Source organism: Cheilinus undulatus, linkage group 15, assembly GCF_018320785.1.
Source record: "Cheilinus undulatus linkage group 15, ASM1832078v1, whole genome shotgun sequence".
Classification (NCBI taxonomy): Eukaryota; Metazoa; Chordata; class Actinopteri; order Labriformes; family Labridae; genus Cheilinus; species Cheilinus undulatus.
The window spans coordinates 42,484,327-42,511,567 of NC_054879.1; the positions used below are offsets into that span (position 1 = coordinate 42,484,327).

General features: G+C 38.5%; 2 protein-coding genes across 4 annotated transcripts in view; both read left to right on the plus strand.

Moving 5' to 3' along the window:
* Positions 1-1,474: 1,474 nt before the first annotated feature.
* atp5mc3a (ATP synthase membrane subunit c locus 3a) lies at positions 1,475-3,937 on the plus strand. 2 transcript variants are annotated; one of them, XM_041807855.1, is made up of 5 exons: positions 1,475-1,565; positions 1,766-1,862; positions 2,685-2,759; positions 3,346-3,536; positions 3,635-3,937. In XM_041807855.1, the coding sequence occupies exons 2-5, from the start codon at positions 1,824-1,826 to the stop codon at positions 3,747-3,749; spliced, it is 420 nt and encodes a 139-aa protein (XP_041663789.1). In that variant the 5' UTR covers positions 1,475-1,565; positions 1,766-1,823; the 3' UTR covers positions 3,750-3,937. The 2 variants fall into 2 exon arrangements, with proteins under 2 accessions (XP_041663789.1, XP_041663791.1); XM_041807857.1 differs by having other exon boundaries at positions 1,551-1,653.
* Positions 3,938-5,244: 1,307 nt separating this feature from the next.
* atf2 (activating transcription factor 2) overlaps positions 5,245-27,241 on the plus strand; it is a 30,395-nt gene continuing 8,398 nt past the window's right edge. The window contains exons 1-10 of one of the 2 annotated variants that reach the window (XM_041807784.1): positions 5,245-5,298; positions 5,986-6,056; positions 8,701-8,797; positions 8,870-8,988; positions 9,075-9,200; positions 9,569-9,747; positions 10,527-10,641; positions 13,433-13,543; positions 19,515-19,757; positions 23,148-23,354. In XM_041807784.1, coding sequence (XP_041663718.1) covers positions 6,009-6,056; positions 8,701-8,797; positions 8,870-8,988; positions 9,075-9,200; positions 9,569-9,747; positions 10,527-10,641; positions 13,433-13,543; positions 19,515-19,757; positions 23,148-23,354 — 1,245 coding nt within the window. In that variant the 5' untranslated portion in view covers positions 5,245-5,298; positions 5,986-6,008. The remainder of the gene's footprint in view (positions 5,299-5,985; positions 6,057-8,700; positions 8,798-8,869; positions 8,989-9,074; positions 9,201-9,568; positions 9,748-10,526; positions 10,642-13,432; positions 13,544-19,514; positions 19,758-23,147; positions 23,355-27,241) is intronic. The other variant, XM_041807785.1, reaches the window with a different exon arrangement.

Sequence of the window (27,241 nt, forward strand, 5' to 3'; positions counted from 1 at the left end):
AAGTATTGAACATTTTAAACCGAAATGGCATGTTACATGCAGACAGATGAAGAGAAAAAGAACTGTAGAATTAAAAGTGCAGTAAAGGCCTCTGCAGTTAAGTATAAAGTTGCAAAAAAAAAAAAAAAAAGATGTAAACACACCGTGGAATTTCCCTTAGTGAGGAGCTTTTGAAGTTAAATTCCAAATACATGTAAATGGTGAGAACTTTTCAGGCATTTTTTTTCATCTTTTGTCATTAAAATAAACTACATATTTATATATGTATATATATATGTGTGTGTATATATAGAGAGAGAGGGAGAGGCATGGTACACCCTATATGAGTGTGTATATATATATATATATGTATGTATGTATGTATGTATGTATGTATATAAAACACCTTCCCTTGAAATTTAGCTCTTGTTTTCACTGGACATAGACATCTTGATCATCCTGGAGTCTAATCCCACTGAACAAATACTACACTGACTATGGAGCCCCAAAAAAACCTGCAGGGGTCTGTTTGAATCCTCAATGAAGCAATTTGAAGAGCTGGTGCACACGGGCTTAAAGCTAGATTACCAACCTGCCCCTGGGCCCCAGACACTCACGAGTCTCAGAGGTAAGAGATTTATTCTGAAACAGATGATTTTTTTATTGGTTTGATTAATTGCTAATTTTCTTATAAACAGGCTCCACTAAAGCATTAAATTAAGAAATAGATTGCAAAAAAAAAAAGACTAAGGTGAGAAATATACATTTTTATTATCAACATGACCACTAACAGACAAAAAAGCAGCCAGGTGTCGTTCATCTCCTTCTCTGCTTATGACGCACAGACCCAAACTTGTGTCTTGATACCAGTGGTGTGAATGTTAACAATGATAGCCATAATTTACAGATGACACAGTGGAGTTTTTTAACCTCTGCACACAGTGCTTTGTAGATGTCCCTCAAACTAGAGTGAATGAATACTAGAGGTGTGGGCTGTTTCCATGGCTTTGGGGCTCCTTTGAGTATTTATGTTTGCAAGAAACTGCCTGAGGAGCTGTTAGTGCCCATGATCATTTCTGGAAACTATTAAGTATATATTTAATGCTTTTGCCTACAATGTAGTTGATATGTATTTGGACAAGGTTATTGCTTTTTTCCTCTTTATGCGGGAATTGTTAAGGAAATATGTCCTGACATATCATTTAAGAATAGTTTTTATCTTTGTTTACTCATTGGTTGCTCATCTACTCCTTAATTACAGTCAGGATCCATTCAGTCTCCTGTATTAAGGTCACCAACAATGTTAAGTAACACAAACGGAAGCTCCAAGTCTCTGTACACCCATGAAACTACATTATTTTACCTTCTTTTATAAAGAATCAGACAGCAAAAGAGTTTCCACCAATTAACACAAAGCGCGTGATAAAAGAACTTTTAGTTTTATGAATGAACATTGTCAACGTGATTGTGTTCAATAAAGTTTCCGTGAAATGACCTTCCCTTGTCATCATCCGGGTCTCTCCTTCCTCTACATACATCACATCGCGCATGCGCATTCTTCCACTGTGGTTCGACCTCTGCAGTCGGTAAGTGTGTAATGGCAGTTTGAATGAGAAGCGTATCGTTAGAAATCCCCTTTCATCCTCTCATCTAACTTCACATTGCAGCGCATACGTGAGGATAGCATGCAGAATGGCTGTGAATGTACATATGAGTGCCTTTATTTTCTCTGTGGAGCATTTTTACACCCGTTTGACCTTAATTCTCTCCGGTCTAACTTCCTCAGAGAGACCCGGGCTTCAACCAGATTTGACCGAACCGGTTAAAACTCCCTAAAGCAGAAAATGTACGCCTGTGCAAAGTTCGTTTCCACGCCGGCTCTGGTGAGTTTGTTTCATCTGTGTGTTTGCATGCACTGAGTTTGTGTACGGCTGTCTTATTATGACCAATAATTCCGGTGGGCCTCTGATTGAACTTGACTGTATCTGACTGGCAAGGGTATCTGCAGAGTAGGCCAACAGGCTAACTGGCTAATGCTAGAACACAGTATGACAGACTTATTAATGGTTGCACCGTGGTTTGTTGATAATTAAGGGGAATGCATTTAGGGTGTATTCTACGGACTGCATCTCTCAATTTTGCATTGCTCAAAGCTATCGTTTTCGATTATTACTGCTAGCTTAAGGTCATTTATAGCTTGTGTTAGCTAAATCTAGTGCAGAGTTCACCTGTAAATCCTCACACAAACGTTTAATTTTGATACCCCTCTAGCTTCATTGTCTATTGTTTAATCCTTTGCCTTAATAAAGTGGTCAGTCTATGTGGATTGTCAGACTCCAAGGTCATATTTCTGTTTCTAGTAGCTCTTGTAGGCTAACTACCTGTACTTGCAAAGAACCACTACTTTACAATATTTCAAGCAACATTTTTTTGTGGTTTTCTAGCATAACAGGTTAACAAAGCCTGTAGCTAACCATGAATGACTTTGACAGCACACACTGTACTCCCAGAGCAGTAAAGGCCACAGGTCATCTGAAGTTTGCACAGCATTGAATAACACTAAAGACAAAGTGGCACTCAAGGTGCCTTCCACTTATTCATTTGTCTGCAGAGTAGAGAGAGTTTGCACCAATGTTTGTCTCAGTGAGTTTGTGTCCATGCTGTTGATCCAAATCTGTGCTTTTATATCTGTGCTGTTGCTACAGGTCCGTGCCGGTTCCCGGGCTCTTTACAGACCCCTGTCTGCCTCTGTGCTGTCCAGGCCTGAGACCAAAACAGAGGTAAGGAGACATGAAGCATTCTAGTAGGACTTCAAACATCAGATTACCACGTACTTTGCTTGTGAGTTTGACCCACTGGATCTTGATTTACTGTGCATACTGCATTGTGGCAATCATATTTGTTTCATCAACTTGGAATAGAGCCTCACACAAAATCAAGCCAATTCTTTTATTAATGCTTTTCAGAACAATAGAATATTCAGTTTGTTCTTTGAAATAAGGGAAAGCTATAAAGTTAAATGAGGTAGTCTTGGTGGTCAAACGTGGAAAACTACTCTGATGATTGGAGTTATTATTTATTTCTTTTTTAATTGTTTTATTTACATTTATTTAACCCAGTTTGTCTCATTTAGATCTGAGATGTTTTTCGAGGGAGACCTGGTCACAGATTCAAAAATCAAACCTGCTCAAACTTGATCAGTTAACAAAATAAACAATGAATACAGTAATTATAAAACATCAGCTAAAACGGTGACATACAGGACATTCTGATTCACGCGTTAACAGTTGTGAAACTAGCTGTATTTTTTTTCTTATGCCATGATTATAAAGGTGAAATTGACATGTTTTTGTCCTCTGGTTCTAGAGCAGTGTTGCTGTGATGCCACAGAGCCCTCTCACTCAGGTCACACTGAGGGGCTTCCAGACCAGTGCTGTCAGCAGGGACATTGACACTGCTGCCAAGTTCATCGGAGCTGGAGCTGCCACAGTCGGAGTTGCTGGATCCGGAGCTGGTATTGGGACAGTGTTCGGCAGTCTCATTATTGGATATGCTAGGTTTGTTTTCACAGACAATGCTGATATTCACCTGGATTGATTCTTTCCCTTTGTGTACTTCTGTCATCGAGGCATTGACGGTTTATCCTTGTTTGCAGGAACCCATCTCTGAAGCAGCAGCTGTTCTCATATGCCATCCTGGGATTTGCCCTGTCTGAAGCCATGGGACTGTTCTGTCTGATGGTTGCTTTCCTTATCCTGTTTGCTATGTAAAACTGCTGTCAAACAACTTTCATTACAGATGTGACTACATATTTTATTGTGGCTACCAAAATTGTTCCGTGTTGCTGTCAAGGAAATGTACATTTTCAAGTCTTTCAGACACTGTCGAAATAAGCAAAACATGTATTGTACAAATGTAAGAAATTACGTAATTAAAATACATGTATTTGACTATTTAACTATGGCGGAAACTTTTATGTCTGGAGTACCTTGCTAACACAACCGAAAGCAGTCAGTTTTCATGAATGTCATCTTTCCTGTGAAGCAGCTGCTAATACCTGCCATGAATCAGCCTTGTTTTCTCAGAGCATCACATACAAGCTTTTTGGGGTCCACCTTCAGGAGTTATTGGTTCAACTGCAGTTAAATAGTACTGTAATTAGGCAGCAAGTAATGCTTGCTTTTGTAAATGGCATTGAATAAATATAGACGATTTAATTCAGTTATTTATTGGGTTTTGACTTTTTTTAATTCTGCAACTGAACATCCGAAGTATCAACAAAAATGTTCAATTGCCTTCCAGCTACTCTGGGAAAGTGTGGATTTCTGAATTGGTTCTGTCTGACAAAACCTTACATTGGGTGTCATTTGTGAAAGCTTTTGGCTTTTTTAATTTTACTGCCTAGATTATTTTACAAAATAATGACTGCTGCTCTGCTGTACAAGCAAAAATCAAGAGTTGCATACCTGGACTTTAACATTTAACCATTGTTAACCAAATAAATGTGAAGTTGACGGTTTAGAAAGCTTGATTAAAAATGGTAGGTAGAGTGGGCACCCATAGGCGGGGGCTGTGGTCGTTGACCCACCTCATTCACTCTCCCAGTGTTTCCTGTCTGTCTTCAGCTGTCCTATCGAGTGAAGGCAAAAATGCCAAAATATATACAAAGGTTGAATAAAGGCAAAATGTACCACCAGTTTCTAAAATGCAATTACTACTAGCCATTTTATAATGCAATTTTACAAAATTAATCCATCTATAATTTTGCATTAAGCCTTGCAAATAGATGCAAACATAAAAGGCTAACTTTTTTTGAAGGGGAATGTATTGACAGATATGCAAATTGCACTGGAAATCAACTTGATGTGCTACTTTCTCATCCAGATATATGTACATTTAGATCTTCTGAAATTTGAAACTGGGAAACGTTATGAACCTACGGTAAAAAATATCCTACCCAAAAATTAATAAATGGTGCTACATATTTACATTTTTAAAAAACTGAATGGAAGAAAGCCATTAAACCCTAACAGTACTAAATTATGCTTCAAAAATGTATTTACACAAAAATATTACAATACAACACAATAGTACGATGTCAGGGTTATGTATTATTAAAATAATGCATTAAACATAGACATTCCCGTCTATATACAGTATTCAATGTGATCCTAAATGGAATCTTCTAAAAATATTGTCCAAAAAACCAGAAAGATTCATGCCCTGACTGTGCGTGACGTTTACGGAAGTACTCACTCCGCTCTCGCGATAGTTGCGTACAGACGTGGGATTTTGGAAATCAAGGGTTGTGGCTGAGGGGTAAGTGACCACAGAAACTGACAGCGTATGGATACTAAGCTCTTGTTAAATGTATCATATGCGGCGATTTGTGGGTCTTTCCCCCCGGTACAATAAAACGGTCTCAAAAGAAACGTTGACATTTCTTCTGTTAACTGTGAAATTTAGATCCAAATATGGCGACGGTTGTATGTTAACGCAGTGCTCAGGCTAACGTTATTCCATGGAAGCGACTGGAGCAGATGCTCACAGTGTGTTAATAACGGTGTTTGTTTGTTGTGGAGCCTTTATTGATGAGCATTCATATTATATTTTATTCATATTAAAACGCAAAAGCAGACGAGTCAGTGGAGGAAGGAGTCCGTAGTCTTCACTCGCGTATTCGGACCAGAGCAAACTGAACGAGAACAGGGCTTTATTATGACACTGAGATGTAAACAAGCACCGCAAACGCCCATCATCGATAGCCTTTGTCCAAATTTCTTGCTGCCCTTTTTAAGAGCTTCACAGTGCCATTATTAATTTGTCTAAACTTATTTTATATCATATTTGTACAATGGATGGTTTTTGTTCCTATCCCCACAATGTCAACTCTGCATCCTAAAAGGACCCAAACTCCATCCATCAAAAATAGCTAACCATCGACTCTTCTGCATCTACTGGTCTGATTTTGACTTTGTTTTGTTGCTTTGTCATGTTTATTTTCAGGGTGACACTAGGAAACCCTTAATATGAGTGATGATAAACCTTTCCAGTGCACTGCTCCTGGGTGTGGACAGGTAGGTCATCTCTCTTTTATCTTCTCTTTGTGCCCCTATGTCAAATAGTCCTGAATATAAGCCTCCACGGTCCTATCAATTATAGTGCACAGTATTACATAGATTGCAGCACCAGAAACCAGACAGTAGTTTTACAGTGCAGTGACATCTGGTGTAAGTGGCATTTAGTTCATGCCTTATGCTGCATAGATGAGGTACTACTTCATGGAAAGAAAACTTTCATAAGGAAAGTTTATACTTAAAATGAGAAGTTTGATCTTATTATATATTGGAATGTGTACACACCACTTATAAAAGTATCCATACAGATCTACTCAAAAACATTGCCACTTTTTTGTATACATTTCTAATGTAGCTCAAACCAGATTAATCTTGGTATAAACTATTTTTTTTTATTAATAAACAAGAAAAAATCCAAATAACAAAACCATCTTTTTTAAAGTAGATTTGACAAAACTAGTCTTTATTTTAAGTAGTTCTGGTATCCTTAACACTGTAGGAATTCGTGAGATATATTGAGATGCACCTTGCAGTGTTAATTTTTTTGACTAATTATTTTCATTATAGTTTTTCATTAATAGCCTTTTTTCCCCTGACGAAAATGAGACAGTAACTATTAATAACAAGTGCACATGGAAAAAACTAAAACAAAATTAGTTGACACTTTAGTCAACAAATAAAAATGAAATGAAAATGTTTGACAGAGCCTTTATCCAATCAGACCTAATTTCGTCATGTAGAAAGTAGGGGCAAGTTAGGCATATGTCAAATCACAGCTACTTTGGCTGTGTGGAAAGGTGGGATGAGATACGAGGGAGTTCCAATCACAACTGCTTTTGCTGCATGGTGGCAGGGTAAGTTGGGGAGAGATCCAATCAGTCGACTAAATTTACTGTAAATTTTGTTGACTAAAATGTTGGGAAGTTTCATCAACTAAAACTAGACTAAAACCAAAACAATTTAATGACTAAATTATGACTAAAACTAGAATATATTTTTGGCAAAAGACTATAACTAAAACTAAATTAAAAAGTGCTGTCAAAATTAACACTGGCACCTTGGTGTTCTTTTTACCCTTCCTGGATTTCACCTCACATTGAGGCATTGACACACAGAAGGCTTCAGACAGGTGGTCAGCTCACTGTCAGGAAGTCCTCACTTCACTCATGGTGCAATAGTGTTAAACCTCAGAACAGCAATAATCCATCAGAAACATGAACAAAGAAATTTCAGGAGTGATCTCCATACGACAGTCAACATCTGAACTCATTGAAACGCATGTAAACACTGCCCAAGGGCATCATGGGAGAATATTGCCTGAATATCCCAGATTTGAAATCCACCACCTTATCCATCATCTCTACCATTTTATCAGCCAACAGTTCAGCTAATCGTGGTTGTCTAAGAAGCTTTTATTACTAATTTGGAAAAACCCACAATGCAACACATGGGGTGTTGATAGTCTATGTGTACTGTGTTATTTTGTGTTTTCAAATATAGAATGGAGCAAAGTAAAGATAACATCACTCTTTATTTTTGTGTTTTAATTGAGGATGACGCCCGATTTCTTGTGATTTAAAAAGTATGAATTGACAACAAAATTAAACGTATTTACGTAAAGCTAGATGCTTGCATTTTTTTGTTAATATCACAGGTTAAATGAAGATTAATTAACTTGTAATGCATTTTTTTAATCCAGATGGGACTTCTTAAAAACATGGGCTTTTGTGGGAGTCTGGGGCTGACCCATGGAAAATGTTTGCAATTCCCATCTTGTCAGCTCTTGCGCACTTGAACATGCGCCAAGCCAAGATTTTAGTGTATTAAAGTCAGTTAGCCCATGCCCAAACCTGGAGGTTAATATTTATAGAGGAATTACATATTTATGGATTTAGTTTGGCTTAGTTTCTTAAAGTAGCCCTATTAGAGAAATGCAACAGTTCCTATACGTCTTTGAAATTTAAGACCTAATGGTATTGTAGAGCTGAGTTGCCCTACATCAGTCAGTTCTCAGACTGACCCCCAAAATAAAGGTGCCATAGATCAGGAACCCCCACTGTACCTGGAGGTGGTTGAAGCATAGTAGAACACAGACGTGCAAAAATATGTGTGTGCAGACTTACATTTCAAAGATATTCTTATAAAAATGGGTCAAATACACAATTTTAAATCAATTGAAAATATTCTTTGTTTTTTTGGAGGCATCTCGTGACCCCCTCTCATTGTCTCATGGCCCCCTGGGGTTCCCAACCCCATGTTGAGAGCCAGTGCCCTACATGATAGGGGAAAAGGTTTTTCATTATTTGGAAGGGACTTGTGCTCATTCATCACAGGACATTTTGATTTTTCTTTTATTTCAGTGCTTGAGAATCATAGGTAGTGAGTGTTAAAAGTGCCGGGAAAACCCTTTTGGGAAACTAACTATTGTTAACTTACTATTGTTAAAATTGTGTAGAAGATGGCCCTGTGAAAATCAGGTACACTTAACATAATCAAATCCAAGAAAAACATGAATTTATAAACAGCACTGCAACTAAAATCTTAGAGTTCATAGATGATGATGTTTAGTGTTTTCGTGTCAGTTATAGAGAGGTCTAAGCTGATCATTTTCACTTTTCTGTCTGTTCCCTCTCTTCGGACATAGAGGTTTACAAATGAAGATCACTTGGCTGTCCACAAACACAAACATGAGATGACACTGAAGTTTGGCCCAGCAAGGACTGACAGTGTCATCATTGCTGGTAAGCACCCAGTTTTTTATGTTATTTGATATTATATCAAAGTGTTTGCCTAATGATTTTCCTTCCCTGCAGACCAAACCCCAACTCCGACCCGATTTCTAAAGAACTGTGAAGAGGTCGGACTCTTCAATGAACTTGCAAGTCCATTTGACCATGACTTCAAAAAAGCAGCAGAAGATGACATTAAAAAGGTTGTGGCTATGCTACCTGCAAGCGGATTGTATTATTTGTGATTGTACTATTGTCAGCCTTTTTACTGAAAGTTATTTTTCTGTAGTTACCGCTGGATTTGTCACCTCTTGCAACACCTATCATACGCAACAAAATTGAAGAGCCCACAGCGATGGAGGCACATCGAGACAGCCCTTTGCCTCACCCTGAGTCTACAACAAACGATGACAAGGTAAAGCCAGGCTGTCTTTTAGTTTTCACAGGGAGTTTTAAATCCTGTCTTTCTTTTGAATGAAAGTTTTACTGGGCTTTATATGAATTTAGTAATTTGTTTGATTTAATTTGGCTAAGAGGATGATTCTTGTGTTTTAATGCTGTGAAACATTACTAACATTTCTGCACAAAATTATTACAAATAAAAAATAATTGGAGATATTGGATGACTTAACCTATGTGTTTGTTTTCTTCTTGTTTTGCTCTTTTTATCTTAATATTGAGAAGAGTAAAGTCATATCTGGCCATCATTTTAATATTAGAATTCTAAGTATAATCTGTTGATTAAACAGTTCCTGCAGCTAAGGTTTTGTATGATGTTTTCAGGAAATATCTTTGCAGCCAGCCTCACTGCCAACTTCCACTATAGTCCATCCTGCATCCCTCCAAGTTCCCAATGTACTTCTAGCAACCTCAGAGGCTAGTGTTGTAATACAACAAGCTCTCCCATCACCAACATCTAGCTCTGTTATTACCCAAGTCCCAGCCACTAATAGGCCTATAGTGTAAGTAACTCCAAATGTCCATTTTTAAAAATCATAGTCATCTCTTATTTTTGATTATTTCAATTTGTGCAGTTTGTGTTGATGTGGTCATACTTTCACAAGGCATGTGCTTGTGTTCTTTATTTATTTGCACTTTTCTTGGACTAAATTTTTAAGTTCTGGCCTCATGATCAGCATCGACATTGTTCAAATATGGACTAGTAGCTCTCATTGAATTTCAGGAGTGGGAAAAAAGGAAGCTGGGTCCCAGACAAGTTTTACCTCAAACATTTTCAATCATTTACCTCTAAAAAAGTCAGATAGTCATTTATGCTCACAAATAGCTGCAATAAAACCCGTGAGGGTGTAAATAAATGTCTAGTATGTCACTGAGTACAACAAAAGTAAATAGATCCACTATGATCTAACACTTTCCTCAGGCCTTTGAGAGCAGTTATCCAGAGTGAAAGTCACGCTTCATCTAGGGAGGATAAAATTGGATATAAATGTTCAAAAGCCAAACAAACATGAAAATCCAGTGTTTTCTAACAAATCAGAAGTCCTTATCTGGGCAAGTCCGATGTCATATTGGGGTCAAATATGGCAACAGTAAACGGTACGTCAACAGGTACATTTTAAGTTGGGTTTGTTTTAGTTACACTTTATTTCCATTCTTTTTTGCTCAGTTTGTCATGATCTGTTTCCATATTTGCTATTTACTTGTGACATATTCTTTTATACATGTTAATAATAAATTTCTTTGTCGCATTTCTCACTGGCTTTTTTTCTGTCCCCCTCAGCCCGGTGTCTGGTACTTTCCCTGTGCTCTTACAGCTGCCTAACGGTCAGACCATGCCAGTCGCTATACCTGCATCTATTACAAGCTCAAGTGTACATATACCAACTACGATCCCTGTGAGTGTTCTGATAAGTCTTCTGTTTCAGTGTATGCAAGTTAAAGAGGAATTTAAGAGGGTGATCCCCTGATTGCTGAGGGACTGAGGGTTTTTAAGAAGCTTTTCTAGGGCTTTAAATCTTTTTACATGAGCTTTAGGAGCAGATAGTTCCAAAGGTCTTATAGGAAGTATATATGCATGTGTTTTCCAGCATTTTAAGGATTAGTCACTTTCATTTGCTTGGAAATACAACTTGTCTGCATTCTGGTTAAAAAAAACCCTCCCCTTAAGGTCCGTTTAGCGGAAAGTCTTCAACTTACATTTTGGTCAAGACGAGAAATGATGAGAGAAACAGCCATATACTTCAATATTAACACTGATTTTTAAGTTTTTTAAGAGGCTGGAATTAATACTGTTACCTCTTTATGCCCTAAAATAATGTACAAGACTACCAGTGACAGATCAGATTATTTCTATAAAAGGATTTTATTGTCTGAAACTTCCACCAGGGGGAAGGTGTCAGGTGAAGTTCTGAACATCACATTTAAAAATCAAACTTTTGTTTTCTACATGTGCCACAGCAGAGATTCTTGGTTAGTGAGATATTTGACTGGAAAGCATCTGAGACTGTTGCTTTCTTATACGACAAGAAGAACCACAGGTTATTAAAATTTAAGTAACTTTTGAACCATAAATAGTCGCCACTTTTTTCCCCATTGAAGCTATTCTTTGTGCCGTTTCAACGATGCTATCCATGCCTTTGTAGCCCTTACAGAAGATTTTCTAGTGAGCCTGGAACTTGGGTGAATTTCTGAGGTATTAAAAGATTAAATCCACACAAGTTTGTGTAATATTGAATGTTTTTTTAACCCATTTTTCAGTCCTTTTTGATTGTTTCTGCCGCTGGCTTTGCAAGGTAACAGCCAGGGCTTTGACAACCAATTGTAGGCTGCCCCGTCGTCATGTCATGCTTTGTCAAACTGCATATCTATGGCTGTGCAGATCATGCAGGAGATGGCCTCAATAGCTCATAATGGAGAGAAGAGGGCTTATTTCTCTGCAGACAGGAGCCCCTTTTAGTAATGGCAAAAATGGAGCCAATACAGAAAAGTGCAAGGACTTTTTTTGTAAATATGTGCACATTTTAAAGATTTTTTTTGTCAAAGAAGTTTTTTTTTTTTTTTTACACTTTTGGGTCCCTAAGAGATGGGACAACACGTGTGTGCAAATATCTCTTAAATTTTTTGAATTCCATTTAGTTTTTTCTTTTGTCTATAGTCCCATAGTTTTTAGTTCAAGTGACTTTACTTCAGCACACATGCTCTTAAAGCCCAGATTGTCCAAAAAAGGATGTTAAATGCTCAACTGTTCACCACAGGGTTGATGTTTTACAAGCTTTTTCAGACAATAAGTCCAGGTGAGACAAAATGGTTAAAAGCAGGTTAGGGCTTGAAGGGTTAAATTAAACATGAAACAAGCTCAAAGGCCAGTGCCAGCAAAGAGACAAGAGGTACCACTTTGTCAATATTTTCTATTCTATCCTCACCTATTATTTTAAAATTTCAAAAATCTGTTAACTTTATCAAAATACACGTTTCATAGTTGCCCTCAAATAAACCTCGAGGTTGTATTGTTTAGTACTTGTTGTTCCAAGGTCATGAAATAACTTTCTAATGAACCACAGTATTTTTTCCTCCAGCGGAGTAACTTACATGATTATAGTAGTCCTGTGTGTAAAATAACAAAACTGCTGGACTGTGTCGAATTACTGCATGCTCTGCTGGACACAAGTTTACTGTTTCTTACTCATATTTAGGTTGCAAATGTATTTTCATGTATAAACCCATCTAAAATGACATTCAGACTACACTTTGCTGTTGTGATATCATTAATACCAAATATTTCCTTCACCCTACTTGGACAGAGGGCTTATTTACAATGTTGGCACCTCAGATTTGGCAGCTGAAGTCGAGTTGTGGAGGTTGAGCGAAATAATGGACTTTAGAGCACGACTGTGGCAAAGACATAGTGTTTGGCAGAGTCTCAGCAGGCTCTTGTCCAGGATCCTTCGCTGCTATTTGTCCTTGTACAATTAGAATCAACACTCTTGATTCCTGGCACAGCAGATAGATGATGCTGCTAATATGTTTTGCAAACCAATTACAACTGCAGCCCATGACAGTGTCTAATATTGTAAATTAGTTGTAAATGAAGGTCCTGTTGGTGTTGTTTTGAACTCCCCCATGTGGAAGCTTGTCGTGTGAGTCCTGATTGTCTGTGTGGAACACTGAGCAGCAGATGATTATCTCCTGATAGCAGCACAGCAGGGAAAAAAACCTCTCTCTTCCAAATCTTTAGGGATCGGGAAAGCTGGTGACAAGTAAAGGAGGCCAAAAGTAGATGGAGAACACGAGCCACCAGTGGGCCTCCTTTTCACTCGATCATTCGCCCCCCTCTTCTCTCCCTCCGTCTCATTGTCAGCTGCAGAGAGAGGAGGCCTGGCTCTGGCCTTCCGACTCGTGTCTCTCCATCCTCTCTTCAGCTTCCCTGTCCATATGCTCTCACGCAGGCAGGCAGAGGTTCATTAGCGTGCACTCTGCATCTCCATGTGGCGCTGCCTCCACAAAATAACAGGCCATCCAACCTAATGAGGCTGAGATATGAGGAAACAGAAAGCCCACCGTGGCTTCATATGTGTGTGTGTGTTTGTCTTGTGGGGTGGGGTGGGGGGTGGGGGGCACCGCGTGCCTTTTTTACCACCAAAGACTAATTTTCTCTGTGCTGATCTGTCTCTGTGTCTCTGCTGTCAGCTTGTCAGACCTGTCACCGTAGTGCCTAATGTCCCCGGGATCCCAGGACCTCCCTCGCCACAAACACAGCCACCACCACAACCACAGCCCGCCCAATCAGAAGCAAAGCTGGTATTAATTATCTCTTCTTTCACATCAAATGTTATCTCCATATTGAATCTGTTATTTCCCATCTGAGACATAATAACGACCAGGGTAATAAGTGAGCTGAACAATGAGGGAGCTGTTGCTTTCCTTCACCAGAGGAGGGCACTAGTGATAGGCTGGCGGTGAGGTGTTCAAAGATGTGTCCTCAGTACTATTATATACATGTACTATTTCACTTTTTTAGATTGACTGTATTTTACAAATAGAGAGCTGCTTTTACAAGCTCATTAACTTGTTTTTATTACTTAAATTCATTTAAAATTCCAGTAGAAACAGAACGATACAAAGCTTCTTTAGGTAAGGGAAGTTTGAAATAGAACATTTTCACTGCATTGCATAAATCAGTGGTTCTCAACTGGTCTAGACCAGCAGTTCCCAACCCCCCAACTCATAACTCGGCGAAGCCCCCCCAAGACCCACATGGAAAAATTAACCATCAATTTTAATTGTTTTTATTGGAAAAAAAACCCAATATAATAGGCCTACATACATTTGTTCTTACAAAATATCTTTGTATAAACTATCCATTATTATGATGTGTATAATAAAGAGGATCACTTTAAAAATTGTTAATGTACTTGAACCAAAACTTTGAATTTTTTTAGACTATAGAGTCAAAAATCCAAACCACATTTTCACATTTCTTGTATTTTTTTTTTTCTTTACACTGTTGTAGATTCTGGGTTTTAAAACTTGAAATTTTTTAGTTTTTGGTGCCAAATTTTAACCTTTTTAAACTTTGAAATTTCTGACTTTTTGAATGCTGGAAAGTCTGAGTTTGATTGTAAATATATGACTTTATAACCTCTAAAATTTCTTTTTTTCCCCCCAAAGATGTTGATGTTTTTGCACAAAAATTTTCTTCATGTTTTTCAGCTTATATGTAGGCCTAATACATTGTGTTTCTAATCATGATTTTAAAAATATATGTACGTCTAACTTTAGCAACATCAGAGCAGACAGACTCCCACACTCCCCCCTGAAATCTTTGGCGTCCCCCCCTTAGGGGTGCCTGGACCCCAGGTTTGGAACCACTGGTTTAGACTAAAGATCCACCACCACCTCTTGAATAAGCAATCAGGATCCAAATACCTGAACATTTTCAGCAACTTAAATTATTCACAAAGAATATTGAAGTTTGTGTGGTATATGGAATTAAACATAACTAAACAAAGCAGCATGACAAGCATGTCATTATAGACCCTAAATTCACATGCATGAATACATGTTTTTTCTCCATGACACGTGTAAATTTTGATTGTTTTTTTTACACTTTGAGAAATCAGCACATTAAAATGAGAATGCAAGTTTTGATTCCCCCAGAAAAGGATTTAAATAATTTTTGATCTTAAGAAAATTATTTAGGTACACAAAACCTCCACGGAAACTCTTCCCAAAGTGAGGACTTGACACCTTGGGTGGGCCCCACCTGTACTCCAGCTGGGTAATGAGAGGTCATTTACAGCAACTAAATACCATAGAATATTTTTTTACTACATTGTAAATAATTATAAAATACTTAATATTAAGACAACATTTGCTGGGCCATAAGGTGCATTTACAGAGAGGAATAATTAGAAAAGAAAATTTGTTTTCAGTTGACTTTGCAGATTCCTGATCAAAACAACATTAATGTCATTGGCTCATTGACTGTAATCGAGTAATGTTAATGTATCTGAAATCCAAGACTCCCCATTTCCTGTTTATGAAAGATAGATATGATAAATAAAAGGTAAATATTTGAGTCTGGTTTTTGTGGGCCTCAGAGGATTTCAGGTCTTAGATTGAGCCGTAGCGTGACAATGTTTGGGATGGCATGCTCTTCGGGTTTCGAGTGTTGGACTCAAAAATAAAACATCTATAGATGTCACTAGACTATTTTCTGACTATTAAAAGACAAAATATGAAATTACTTTAAGCAAATAATGAATATGTATGCATCAATATAATTGGAATGACGTCAATATCAGCAGATTTTAGCTTAAATTGATACTTCTGGTATCAGCAGATATGACAAATTTCTGTTGATATTTACACCTAATATATGGGCTGTACATGTCTTCCTATGAATATCAGCTTCATGTAGGAACAAGTTTGTGAAGTTTGAGGCAGGACCAGCAGACCGCATTCAGCTGAAGACTTTGATTTGTTCATCCTCATTCCTCAAACTTTAAATTGTGTTTTAAGGACTGAAGTTTTAGGTCTTATGTAGGGTTGGGTATTGTTTATTTTGTTCCTGATAACAGTACTAAATGGATTTTTTTTAATGCTGCAGGTGCCTAAACTGTGACTTAATTGATCATTTTAAAAGAAGAAAAAGTGTGTTAAAAGCAAGCGGAAACCTTCGCAAAAATTGAGCCTATATTGGCAGAGTGGTCATTGGCACAAATCCAATGCCATGCTTCCCTGAGGTGAAATTACAGCTTGATTTGAAATAGCCAATTGAGCCCCACTGTCTCAGGATTATCCAGCTACAAATACTCCTAACATTTCTCTTTAGGGAGAGTACTTCATTGAAGTCTTGTAGCCGTTTGTCCTGTGTTAAACGTGAGTGTTGAAGGGCAGGGATATGAAGTGTTGTGTGGGAGTTCAGTGGCAAAGTGATGAAGCAGGGATCACAGAACCTGTAAGTGTTCGCAGCATGCTCCGCCTGTGGAAATTAACAGATAAACTGTGGAGAGGAGGTGTGTGTGTGCTGTGGGAGGGAAGGATTGATCCTGACTGGAGAGGAGGAGTAGGGGGGTGTTGTACGGGATCATGGGGTATGGAGATGACAAACGTGTAGACAGCGTTGTGCTCAGCACGCCGTCACCGGGGCCAACCGGAGGGGGGCTACCAGCGAGAGCCAGCTGGGGGCATCCTGGCACACACTCAGCGAGGCACATTAAGGCGGCCTCACCCTGCATGGAACCTTTTGTTCAGCAGAATCCTGCCTGACCTGCGTCCACCCCCCCTCCCCTCTTCATACTCACGACACCTCCCACCGCACTCAGCTCATCAGCAAACACCTAATGAGCCCGCGTCAAGAAAACAGACCCACACTCAACCTGCCTGCTCCCCGCCCCCACCCGGCTCTCAGGGGGCACGGAGACGGCACTTTACAAGGACTGATGATGCTGCAAAGACCACAATAATGATAATTAACTTGCTGAATTTAGAAGATTATGCTGTTAATTAGTTGCAAAATAAAGATAAGTAATATAGTAGCAGATGGTTGAATAACACCCATGAGATGGAGGGTTATTACACTGATGAGGTTTCCATGGCAGAGATGAAATATGAATCTGACTGGCTTTTCCCTCTTTCTATGGGCCATTCCAGGAGAATAATATCTTGTTTCTGCCAGAAGAGCTTCTGGAAGGGTATTACACGATAAACTAATTTGGTAGATAGATTGGTCTGGCAAAGGTAGTTGTTAGAATAATGTGCTCCTCTGTTTTCTCATGTAAATGTATTCCCTCTCACTTTGTAACTGCTTCCAAAGGCTCATTCACTTTCACCTTGTTTCTCTGTGTTTGATACTTGAGGAATTGGCCTGTGAATCATGGACACAGATCTGACTTCCTGTGAATGAGCTGTGTTTGAGCTTGTCGTTGAAAGTCTGAGTCAGTGAAACATGTTTTTGATAGTTGGGGGAATGTTTCTGGCTGTGAATGTCCATCAGTTTTTTAGAAAATATTACATCTAAGAATGTGTTGAATTTTTACAAGGTTTGCATTAGAAACAGGGTTATTTCAATTCTCCATTGTAGAATAAAATTTGGAGCCTTCTATAAATATAAATTGACACTTACTTGATCCCATTGTAATTTGAAAGTCCTATTTAGAAAGATTTAAAACTATGGGAGACGTTGAGTACCAAAATAATTGCACAAAGAGCATATGGATGTATTTATAGTCTGTGTATAGTGAGCATCCCTGATAATAGTCTCTGCTAACTGCTCTAAACTAAGTAGCTTCATTGAAGCAAGAGGTTTCAGTCTGTTCACTAACTGCTATAAACTTATGCTAGGTCTATTATTAATAAGTCCAACTTTCCCCGAGTACTTTAAGAAGAAACTTTTTATTTTTAAAACTGTATTTTAAGGTTTTAAACAAAGCTGTCAGATGGTTAATGGTTCATCATCATTGCTGCTATTTGTAATCTAGTGAGTCAGGTCTCAAATCTTAATATCTAATCCTATCCAGGATGTAAATCCCATATGACACCATCTTTGTTCTACTGAAGGTTGCATTTAGTCAACAGGGTTGGTCTATTGTAGTCCAGATTGGTTTGCAATCATTCAATACGTCCACATACAGGTTGGAAAAGATGCATTATTTCCTTCTCAAAGTGGACTTTAAAAGATATGTGAACATGTTAAGGTAATGCAGATGGAGATGGATTTGCCCGAACATGTGTCCACCTCAGTTGACCCAAACGGACGTGACAGTCTGCACATGCTCCACAGTGTCTGTGCTGGAATTTTCACCTGGAAGTTGAACACTAGGAATGATCAGAATCATGTTTGAGGGTGTTTGGGGGGGTCTTAAAAAGTATTAAAAGTTGATAAATCAATTTAGCTAAAATGAAGGCTTTTAAAAAGTAAAAAAAGTAATAACTTTTTAAATTTTTTATTTTTTTTGAACTACAGACATTACAGTCTACATAGACTTATGAAAACAAAAAAATAGAAACTAAAACAACTTAATTAAACAGCGATATGGCTGATCAGCTGCAACGGTAAACCGATCATTGAAACATTAATGCTGTAAAACCAATAAAACAAAAGGAGTATTTTTAGTGTCCTGAAGTGTGCATTCACATTTGCTTTTCTACTTTTTAGCTTTAACTGCAGTGTAAAACTTGTAAATAAGTACTTCTAGATTGTGGTAAAACTACTTTTTGGCCTCTTCAGTAAAAAAAAAAGTCCTTACACTCAAGATTCCTCATGGTATCTGTTTTGCTCCAAGAAAGTCTAATTTGCATCATACAATAAGAAATGCTACCTGCATTTTCACTGCTGTTATATTTGTGTCTTACTATAGACACAGAACCCTTTTGAAACTTATCCATGCAAGAGGTTAGAAAGTTATTTATTTGTTTAGATTTATTTAACTGGGAAAGCGTCATTGAGATTATAAATCTCATTTATAAGAGTGTCCTGGCCAAGACAAGCAGCAGCACATTCACAGAGTTACAGATAAACCAATCCTCACAGTCACAGATCAGAAATTCATCAGTCAAAACATCTACATCCTGATGCATCTTCCTCCAAAGCCTTCAAACAAAACAATTTAAAGAGACCAGCTCCCCAAGACATAACTGTTCCTGCAGAATATTCTAGGCTGCAGGAGCAGGGTACCTGAAACTCTTTTTACCCAAATGAGGATGCAGTTGAGTCATATAATGGAAAAAGAGGGTCTTTAAAGGTCTTGAAACCGTATTAAATTTAATGTCAGATTTTCTGTATACCCTGATCTCACATGTACCAACAGTAAAGCGTAGAGTGCACATGAAATAGCCAAATTCACCTATTACTGTAGCTCAACATAACTGTACGAGTACTTGTAATTTCTGGTAACCTTGTTTGTCTCACATCTGAGCTCATCTTTTGCTCAAAACCGAGTTTTTAATGTCTTAAATTATAGTAATTTTGGGACACTTGTAGCCTAGAGGTTCTGTCTACAGTGCAAGCCCGACATATAGCAGCTGTTGTCCTTGATGCAGGCAGTCTGGGCTCAAATCCAGGGTTGGGACTCAATCAAGCAGCCCTATTTGAACAAACCTTTATAGATAAAAAGAGAATTTGAACATTGGACACTTTGACAGCCTGTAAAAAAATTTTGAAAAAAAAAAAACTGTCTATTGTGACGCTTAACCTCTTTTTGTGTTTTCTTGTATGGGTTTTTTTTGTGTCTGTGACATTTTTTCCTGTGTCTTATTCTTTTCCCAGAAACTAAAAACAACAATTAGCCAGCAGATTCCTCAGGTAACAAATGGAGATGGTGTTGAAGTTCAGAGCAGCTCTGTCACTGCTGCACCCTCTTCCCCTGCTCCGCCCCTGACACCAACTCAAGCACCAACGCCAGCCCAGATGGCCGTCCTTTCTCCTGTTCCTCCTCCACAGCCTCCCACCACTGAGGACCCTTCACCCCATTCACTGCAGCAGCCAGCCACCTCCACCACAGAGACACCTGTGAGTATCCAGTACTACAGTGGAAAACACTTTCCCTACACGGGGCTCTTGTAGAACCTTGAGAAGTCCTGAATTGTGTCAAGTCTTTAAAAGTCTTATTTTTACCAATGAGAAGTCTTAGATTTTAGAGAGGGACTTTAACTAAGACATGACTTTATTTATTTTTATTTTTCTAGCTAAATTTCTTTTGATTCATTACATTTTTAATTTCTTTTAAATGTATTGATAATTGAGCTTTAAAAAAATGAGATGAATCATCTGAAATGCTATAAAACCAGTCACTGAGGCATGGAGAGAGAATGAGACAGCCAGAGTTAGCATGCTACAGTCGGGGTTTCTGAGCCTTTTAAGCTTTTTGAAGAGTTTTGATTAATAAAGAAACTTTATTAAAGGGTCATTCTGCCTAACATTAATCAGCTAATCCTCTTATTTTAGTGAAATCTGTACTTTATACTTTGTTGTCTGGCTGTCAAAATCAATAGCTGACACTCTGTTTTGTCAGGTCTGACTGAATTTCCACAACAAATAGTAGCCTGTTCTCCAGAATTCACCCCTCTCTTATCATATGGCTCACTGTGATTAAATAAACTTTGCGTTGCTGTGAAATACTAGGCTATCAAGTTGGTCACCTAAAACTTTGTGCAACTCCCCCTTATTTTGACAGGTTTCTCTCATAAAAAATACTCTCATTTTTATTTATTAAACTTAATTATGTTATTATAAATATCAGTATACTGCTTATTGATTGAATAGAGGCAGTAAATGTGACAGAAATAATTACTTTCTGTTTATATAATTTTAAAAAAATTATATAAACAGTACATTAAACCAGAAAGTTCTGCTTTGTTCTATGTTCTAAGAAATCTTCTTTTTTTTCAGATTTACCATGCAAAAAGTGCTGTTAACTGTGGTCAGTCCAGGTCTTTAAAAGATCTTGAAAAGCTTTATATTAGGTTTTTACAAATGCGTAGGAATCCTGCCTTAAATACACAAAGTGTCTGCATAGGAGATCCACTGAAGAAAATTCTTAAAGTCCTCATCCGTCTTTAACACTTTTACACCAACTTTGCTTTTACTGCATCTCAGAAAAGCAGGCTTTATAAGAAGAGGGCATTTTCTTTATCCAGTAAAGTCTTTCTTTAGGTGAAGATAAAGTTGCAATTAAAACACTTGAAAGCTGCCATCACATGTGTGATCTTAACCTGCAATAGGGCTGAGCAGTATGGATCAAAAATCATGTTCTGTCATCTTTTTAGTTGAATGGAGATCAAAAATATTTACATCTTTTTCTTTGTAAAGAATAAACAAAACAAGTCTTTTCAATGTCAGATTTGAACGGCCAGATGCCAGTTGTCACAGTGGCACGCTGAAACAACCGTTTTACTGAGCATGAGGCCTGGCATCTTTTTCTTTTGCTTATTTCCAAATCATCTTAAATTATGTTGATATGAGTAATACCTCCCTTTATCCCCACGAGCCCGGGTCGTAACACTCACCCTTTGTCTTGTTTTAAAATATATCTATATGTGTTAAAGAGTTAGTGAACACTTTAACATTCTTCCAGCTGTGCACTGAGGTATCTAACTGAACTATGATAAAACGCATCATTTTTGGTGTTTTTCTGACATTTGATCCTAACTGAAAAAAATCAGCATTTTATGGCTTTTAATAAGCTTAAACATCTGCTTTGAAAAATCTTTTCTGAAAAGGCATGGCTCATACGATGGTAGGTTTTTACGTCACAAAATTTATATAAAAGGTAGAACGTTACCGCCTCTAAGAGACCACTCCCATCCTCTCCTGCTCCTGCACTGCCTCAGCTCCAAGAGCTCCAGTTTTAGTAACGCTGGTGCTGAAGCCAACGGCCCAAACAGGTAGTGCTCAGACCACCATGGTCCACCACCACACTACAGCCTGCTTCAGAGGACTCTGGAGAGTAGAAATCCTCCACCTCCTAAGATCGCTCTGAGGCAGCACTGCTGTGGGACTCTGTAGCCATTTTTACACAGAGATTCCGCATCAAAGGTGAAAGGGAATGCCCATCTCTGTTCTGCATCAAGCAGCTCACACAAGGTGTAACAGAGCTGTGCACGCCCGAGCTTACACACAAACCCCGGCGTCCCGTAATCAGATGGCAGCCGTTGCCCGAGCTGCTGCTTTCAACGAAACTCGAAACTCTGGATTTCTCGGTTCAAAACTTTGTATTTTCTAAGTGAAATACGGGGTAATTAACATGAACATTAATTTTGATCGATTAGATCCAACAGACTTTTTTTCCTCCCTGTTTCTGAGTTGGAGGTCCGACTTTAGGCAGTGTCACAGCGCACGTATTTACATCAGAGGTCAGAAACTTCACAGTACCGAGCTCACTTGAACACATCATGGAACTTTTCAGACACTGCTGTGAGCAGAGATGTGTCTGCTCTCTCCTCTCTTGTACAGAGTGTGATCAGCTCTCTAACCTCGCAGTCTCTCCAGTTAATCCACATTATTCTTTGTTTTATCTTGCTGTTGTTTTCTCCGATGAAATGCCGCTCGATTAAACCGTGCTGGTTTTTAAACCTCCCATTTATGGAGACAGCAGCGCACACTCACCGTTGCGGAATGCCATGACGTCCTTTCACACTCGTTGTGGGAAAGTCTGTTACAGCTATAATACTACCTCTCGATCCGGATCAGAGGTGGGGTGAGATCGACCCCCCATTGCGGAACGAAGGCGAAACAGACACGGAAAAGCGAGGCAGTGTGAAAGTAGCTTGTGCCACTTTCTGGCAAGAGACCGTCTCTGTCACTCCAGCCTCATCTGGAAAACCCCGTACTTTTCCCCTCCCTCCTCTCAGTACCAAACTGCCCATTTTTTTGTGCATTTTTCAAAAGTCTAAAATGGGCGGGGTTAGCTCTGAGCTGTGGGTTTACGTAAAACATTTCCTGGCTCGACCTACTACTACTTTGTATGAAGGCGACGTGATTACATGGAGCATGTTTTCTATAGGACATAAAAGCTTGTCACCAAATAAATGTATTCAAAAAGAAAATTAAGCTTTTTATACTTAAACATGTATTAGCAGAACAATCAAATATCTGTAGGTGTGACAGATTAACCAACATGCATTCACTATTAACTTTATTAGTTTAAACTTTTTAAACTTTGTTACGTAAACATTACCAGTTTCTGAATTTGATTTCATTCTTTTTTAAGTGTTCAAAGAGAAATTACTCTCCTTATCAATGTGCAAGGGCAATAAATCAGACACTATGGTATTATACTTGTTATATTTATGATTAAGTACACAATATTTCAGTGCTGCTCAGTGATTCAAGCAGCACATTACAAATGTGGTGTTGGTTTTGTTCTGATAGTAATTGTTTCATATTACTTTTACTTTTCAGGCTTCCCCGGTCCCCCCTCCGCCAAACCCTCCAAGCACAGGAGGTCGACGGCGCAGAACCACAAGTGAAGACCCTGATGAGAAGCGGCGCAAGTTCCTGGAGCGTAACAGAGCTGCGGCCTCTCGCTGCAGGCAGAAGAGGAAAGTGTGGGTCCAGTCTCTGGAGAAGAAGGCCGAGGACCTCAGCTCCATGAATGGACAACTACAGGTACTCTTTACCCCTACAGCAGCTACAGCACACAACATCTACTTTACCTGTCGTTTGCTCTTATGCTTCACTGTGTCAGTGTTGTGTGTATACAGATGCATGCAGATGTCTGTTTTCTATTGTGCACGGTTTGTGCAAGCGTGTGCACACAGACTTTTCCCTTCTGTGGTGATGAAGTCATTAAAGCCGATTAAGAAGAGCTGCCGTGTGACAGCAGCGGTGTGTTAGCCCTTTACATCGATACATCCCTGTCAATAAAGATGTATCCTCCAGATGTCAGCCGCGCACAAGCGTGTCTGCGCTTCTGTCTCAGCAGTTTACTGAATGGCCTCAAAAATCTCCCAGGGAAAGGTGTCTTTTTGAACCTTCATTTCGCAGCAAGCAATTAGGATCTGATGCTGACAAGTTCGAAACAGTTCATGTATCTGCTGTCTCTGTTGATAAGTGTGAGCCGGGGGTGCGGCACATCGGTGTTCCAGACAATTAAATGAGATGTGGTGTTTATTTGCTCACTGTCGTATATTTCTATGAAATCAGAATAAGATATGAAGAGTGGAGGAGGGGATAGACAGCAGTGGAAAAGAAATGAATTTGTGTTGTTAATTTCTGATTCAAAAGCAAGTTATCACCATACGTCATGGGTCTTCCTGAGCTTTTATTTACTTAAAGCTGGGCGAAAAGGAAATGTAGTGAGGAAACGGGGTGATAAACAGATCAAATCACTACTAACTACAAAGAAGAGAACAACATGTGGCAGAGAATAAAAGGGCGCTTTATATGAAGGCATTAATCAGCGGTGCAGTTTTTGTAAAAACCCCCATGCTGACATGGCCCAGCTGATCAGTGAAACTGCCTCTAATGATGCACAATTATTTTAACATCATCCTTAACTGGCTTTTTAATGAGGTGTCAGACCAGGCGGCTCACAGGGCTCCCAGCATCACCCAAGGCCCATTTGCTCAATTTCGATTAAATCACAAAGTTGAAAACAAGTTTAACTCTCTGAAGTCCAGTTTAGTCTGGCTTGAAAATCCAGGTGTGGTAGCAGTCGATAATACTGCTTTACATCAGTACCAATAATACTGTCTTGTTTTTGTCTCATCCCTGTGGTTAAGGCTTTTTTTGAGCACCTGCTATGCATGTTTATGTGGGCTTAAACAGGCGGCAGTCATGGAGAAAGCACAGTGAATACAATATTGGCTACATGTGATACATACGCTCCTTCCAGCTGTGTTTTAAATCTGTCTTACAATAGCTCAGCGCTGCCAGCAGCAGCAAGGCTAAACAGATGGAATCAAATAAATTGGCTGCTTTTAGACTAATAGATTAAGCCGCCCGTAGTCCTTTAAAGGAGAAGAGAAGGAGCTTAAATCTGCCATTGGGTGTTTGCCGGGCCCCCGGTTGCTCTAAATCCAGTTAAAGTCACCTTCAGCGTAATGTGGCTCTCTTTTACGACATGCAGAAATCCCCAGCTCCCGCGGGAGCAGTAACGACATGAGAGTGTAAATCTCAGCAGCATCTACAAAGTTGCTCTGACAATCAGAACAGCTCACCTCTGACAAATGTGCTGGTCGGAAGCCAGTGAAGGCCCATAATTATTGTGCAGGGACAACATTATTGAAGAGGTGCATCATATTTAATTCTGAATTCATTCATTGTGTTGTTAGCTTTCCCTGTGTTTGCTCTTTCTTGAGAAGAAGTAGTGTAGGGGACACATTAGCTTATGATAAGGAGAACTTGACTCTGGGATCTCTTCAAATACACATGGAGGTAAAAGGTTCAGATCCTAAAAGTGGAGAGTGAGCAAAGGCACTTTTCAGTTTTGATTTCAAGCATTTATTCTGTCAGGCACTTTGTTTAAAGTTTGTAACTGATTATGAATCTGACTAAAACGACTGAGCACTTTAAGTCAGTGTTTCCCAATCGTTTTTCCTTGGACATCCCCCATACATGCCCCCCCCCCCAGGACCCAAGAAAGAAGATAAAGTTACCCACTGCTGCCAAAAATTAACATAGATTTTAATTCTTTCACTGATAAAACCCTAAAAAAGGTCTATGCATGCTTTTCTTATCAAAAAAGACCTTTGTATAAACTACTTTATAACTACTTTATCATGGTTTTAGTCAATATTTGCAAATGTGATTTTGGCGGTCTCAGAGCAGACAAAACTTTGCGCCCTCCCAAAGATCTTTTGATCTTTTGTGCCCCCTCTGTGGTACCCGGACCCCAGGTTGGGAACCAATGCTCTAAGTGACCAGCAAATGCAAATAAGACCCTCAGCAACAATATTGATCATCTCTATGTAGCTATCTCTAGTGTCTGGAACCACTGTTGTGGGGTTGGTGTCAAATGAAGTGAGACTTTGTTAATGTTTTGAAAGGCAAAGACTGAAAATAAATGATACCTTTGACTGATTTTTATAGGGCTGGGAAATTAATCAAAAATTTGATTGAATCGCAATATGGCCTGCTGCAATTTCTAAATCACAGAAGGTGCAATATTTATTTAACCTGGAATTTATGTCAAAATACCAGTTTGAAACTTTTTTGCAGCAGCAGCGATGTAATGCATTATATAATTATGCAATCATTCAAATGCCATTTCTTTTTGGAAAAGTCTACAAAAAAATCCTGCCAAAATCTGTTTTTGTATTTTTTTTCTTATTAAATATGAGAATTACAAAAACCTTCAATACAAAAATTTATATCCAGTTTGCAGTACAAGTCAAAATCATAACAATTAGGTATTTTCAAAATTGTTTGGGCTTTGTTTAGTCTAATATTGTGTTGGTTGTATTATAGAATGCTTTATTGCTTGTGTCTGTTGGAAAACATACAAAATGAGGAACTTAAGGAATAATCACATTTCACATTGCAATTGCAATATTGAGTAGAAAAATTGCAATTCGAATATTTTCCCAATCTTTCAGCCCTAATTTTTAATCAGAAAATGCTCCCTGCACATGATGGACAAGATCAGCAGAAAGAGATCCTGCTTTGTCGACAGGGGTGCCAAATTAAAAAGCTCCTCACAGGAGCTTGAATGTGTGTCAGATTTGTGGTTTGGATCCTGTTTTTACTGAAAGCTTCAGTTTTATTTTTAGGATTCAGACACATCCAAGAGTTTATATTTGCATATACATAAAAGCTGTAAAAGAAAATCAAGAATAACTGGAATGCGTAAGGGTTAAGATGTACATGTTTACATTTTTTTTAGTAAAATAAACATATTTATATTTCTAACCTTTAATGGGAAAAGGAACCATGTATGATCACATCGGTCGACTCCCTTCACAGCCTTCCCCCAGTAGAACAAGAAGGATTTTTCTCAGCCAAACAGTGGAGATTAGTCAACATCACAGAGAGTGATATCACGTAATCTGACCAATCAGTAATGGCCGAGAGCATCTCAAACTTCCTCTTTCCTCCAGAACTGTAAAAATGCAGTTTTATTTCTCTTTTGCTCCTAAACCAAGGGCTCTAAAATCATTGCTAACCATGATAAGTTAAGGAAACTCACACATCATAAAGGTGAATAGTAGTGCTTAATGTCATGATAGTTTTTGTCTGCCTAGGATTTCTAACAGCTACTGAAATCTTAGTGTGAAAAATGGATGCTCCATATTTGATCGTGCACCTGTTAGGGGGTGTAAAATGTTCTCTATATTAGGATATAAAGGCAAACTCATCTAGCAATCATACTAAGCATATTTTCTTGACAAATACCCCATTATTGTGGAGGGTAACAGGCTCTATAGTGTAGGTAGATGTTGCCACAGGTTTGTGAAATAATTCAATAGTGATCCAGTGGTAAATCTGACTAATATATAGATATTTTCAAGGTATAAATAGTAAAAAAAATGGCAAGATTTCTGGTCAGTTTTTAA

Excerpts from the sequence above, each read along its gene's own strand:
- atp5mc3a (XM_041807855.1), top strand. The coding sequence starts at position 1,824 with ATGTACGCCTGTGCAAAGTTCGTTTCCACGCCGGCTCTG. Across the intron at positions 1,863-2,684 it reads TCGTTTCCACGCCGGCTCTG|GTCCGTGCCGGTTCCCGGGC; the intron begins GTGAGTTTGTTT and ends CTGTTGCTACAG. Across the intron at positions 3,537-3,634 it reads CTCATTATTGGATATGCTAG|GAACCCATCTCTGAAGCAGC; the intron begins GTTTGTTTTCAC and ends CCTTGTTTGCAG.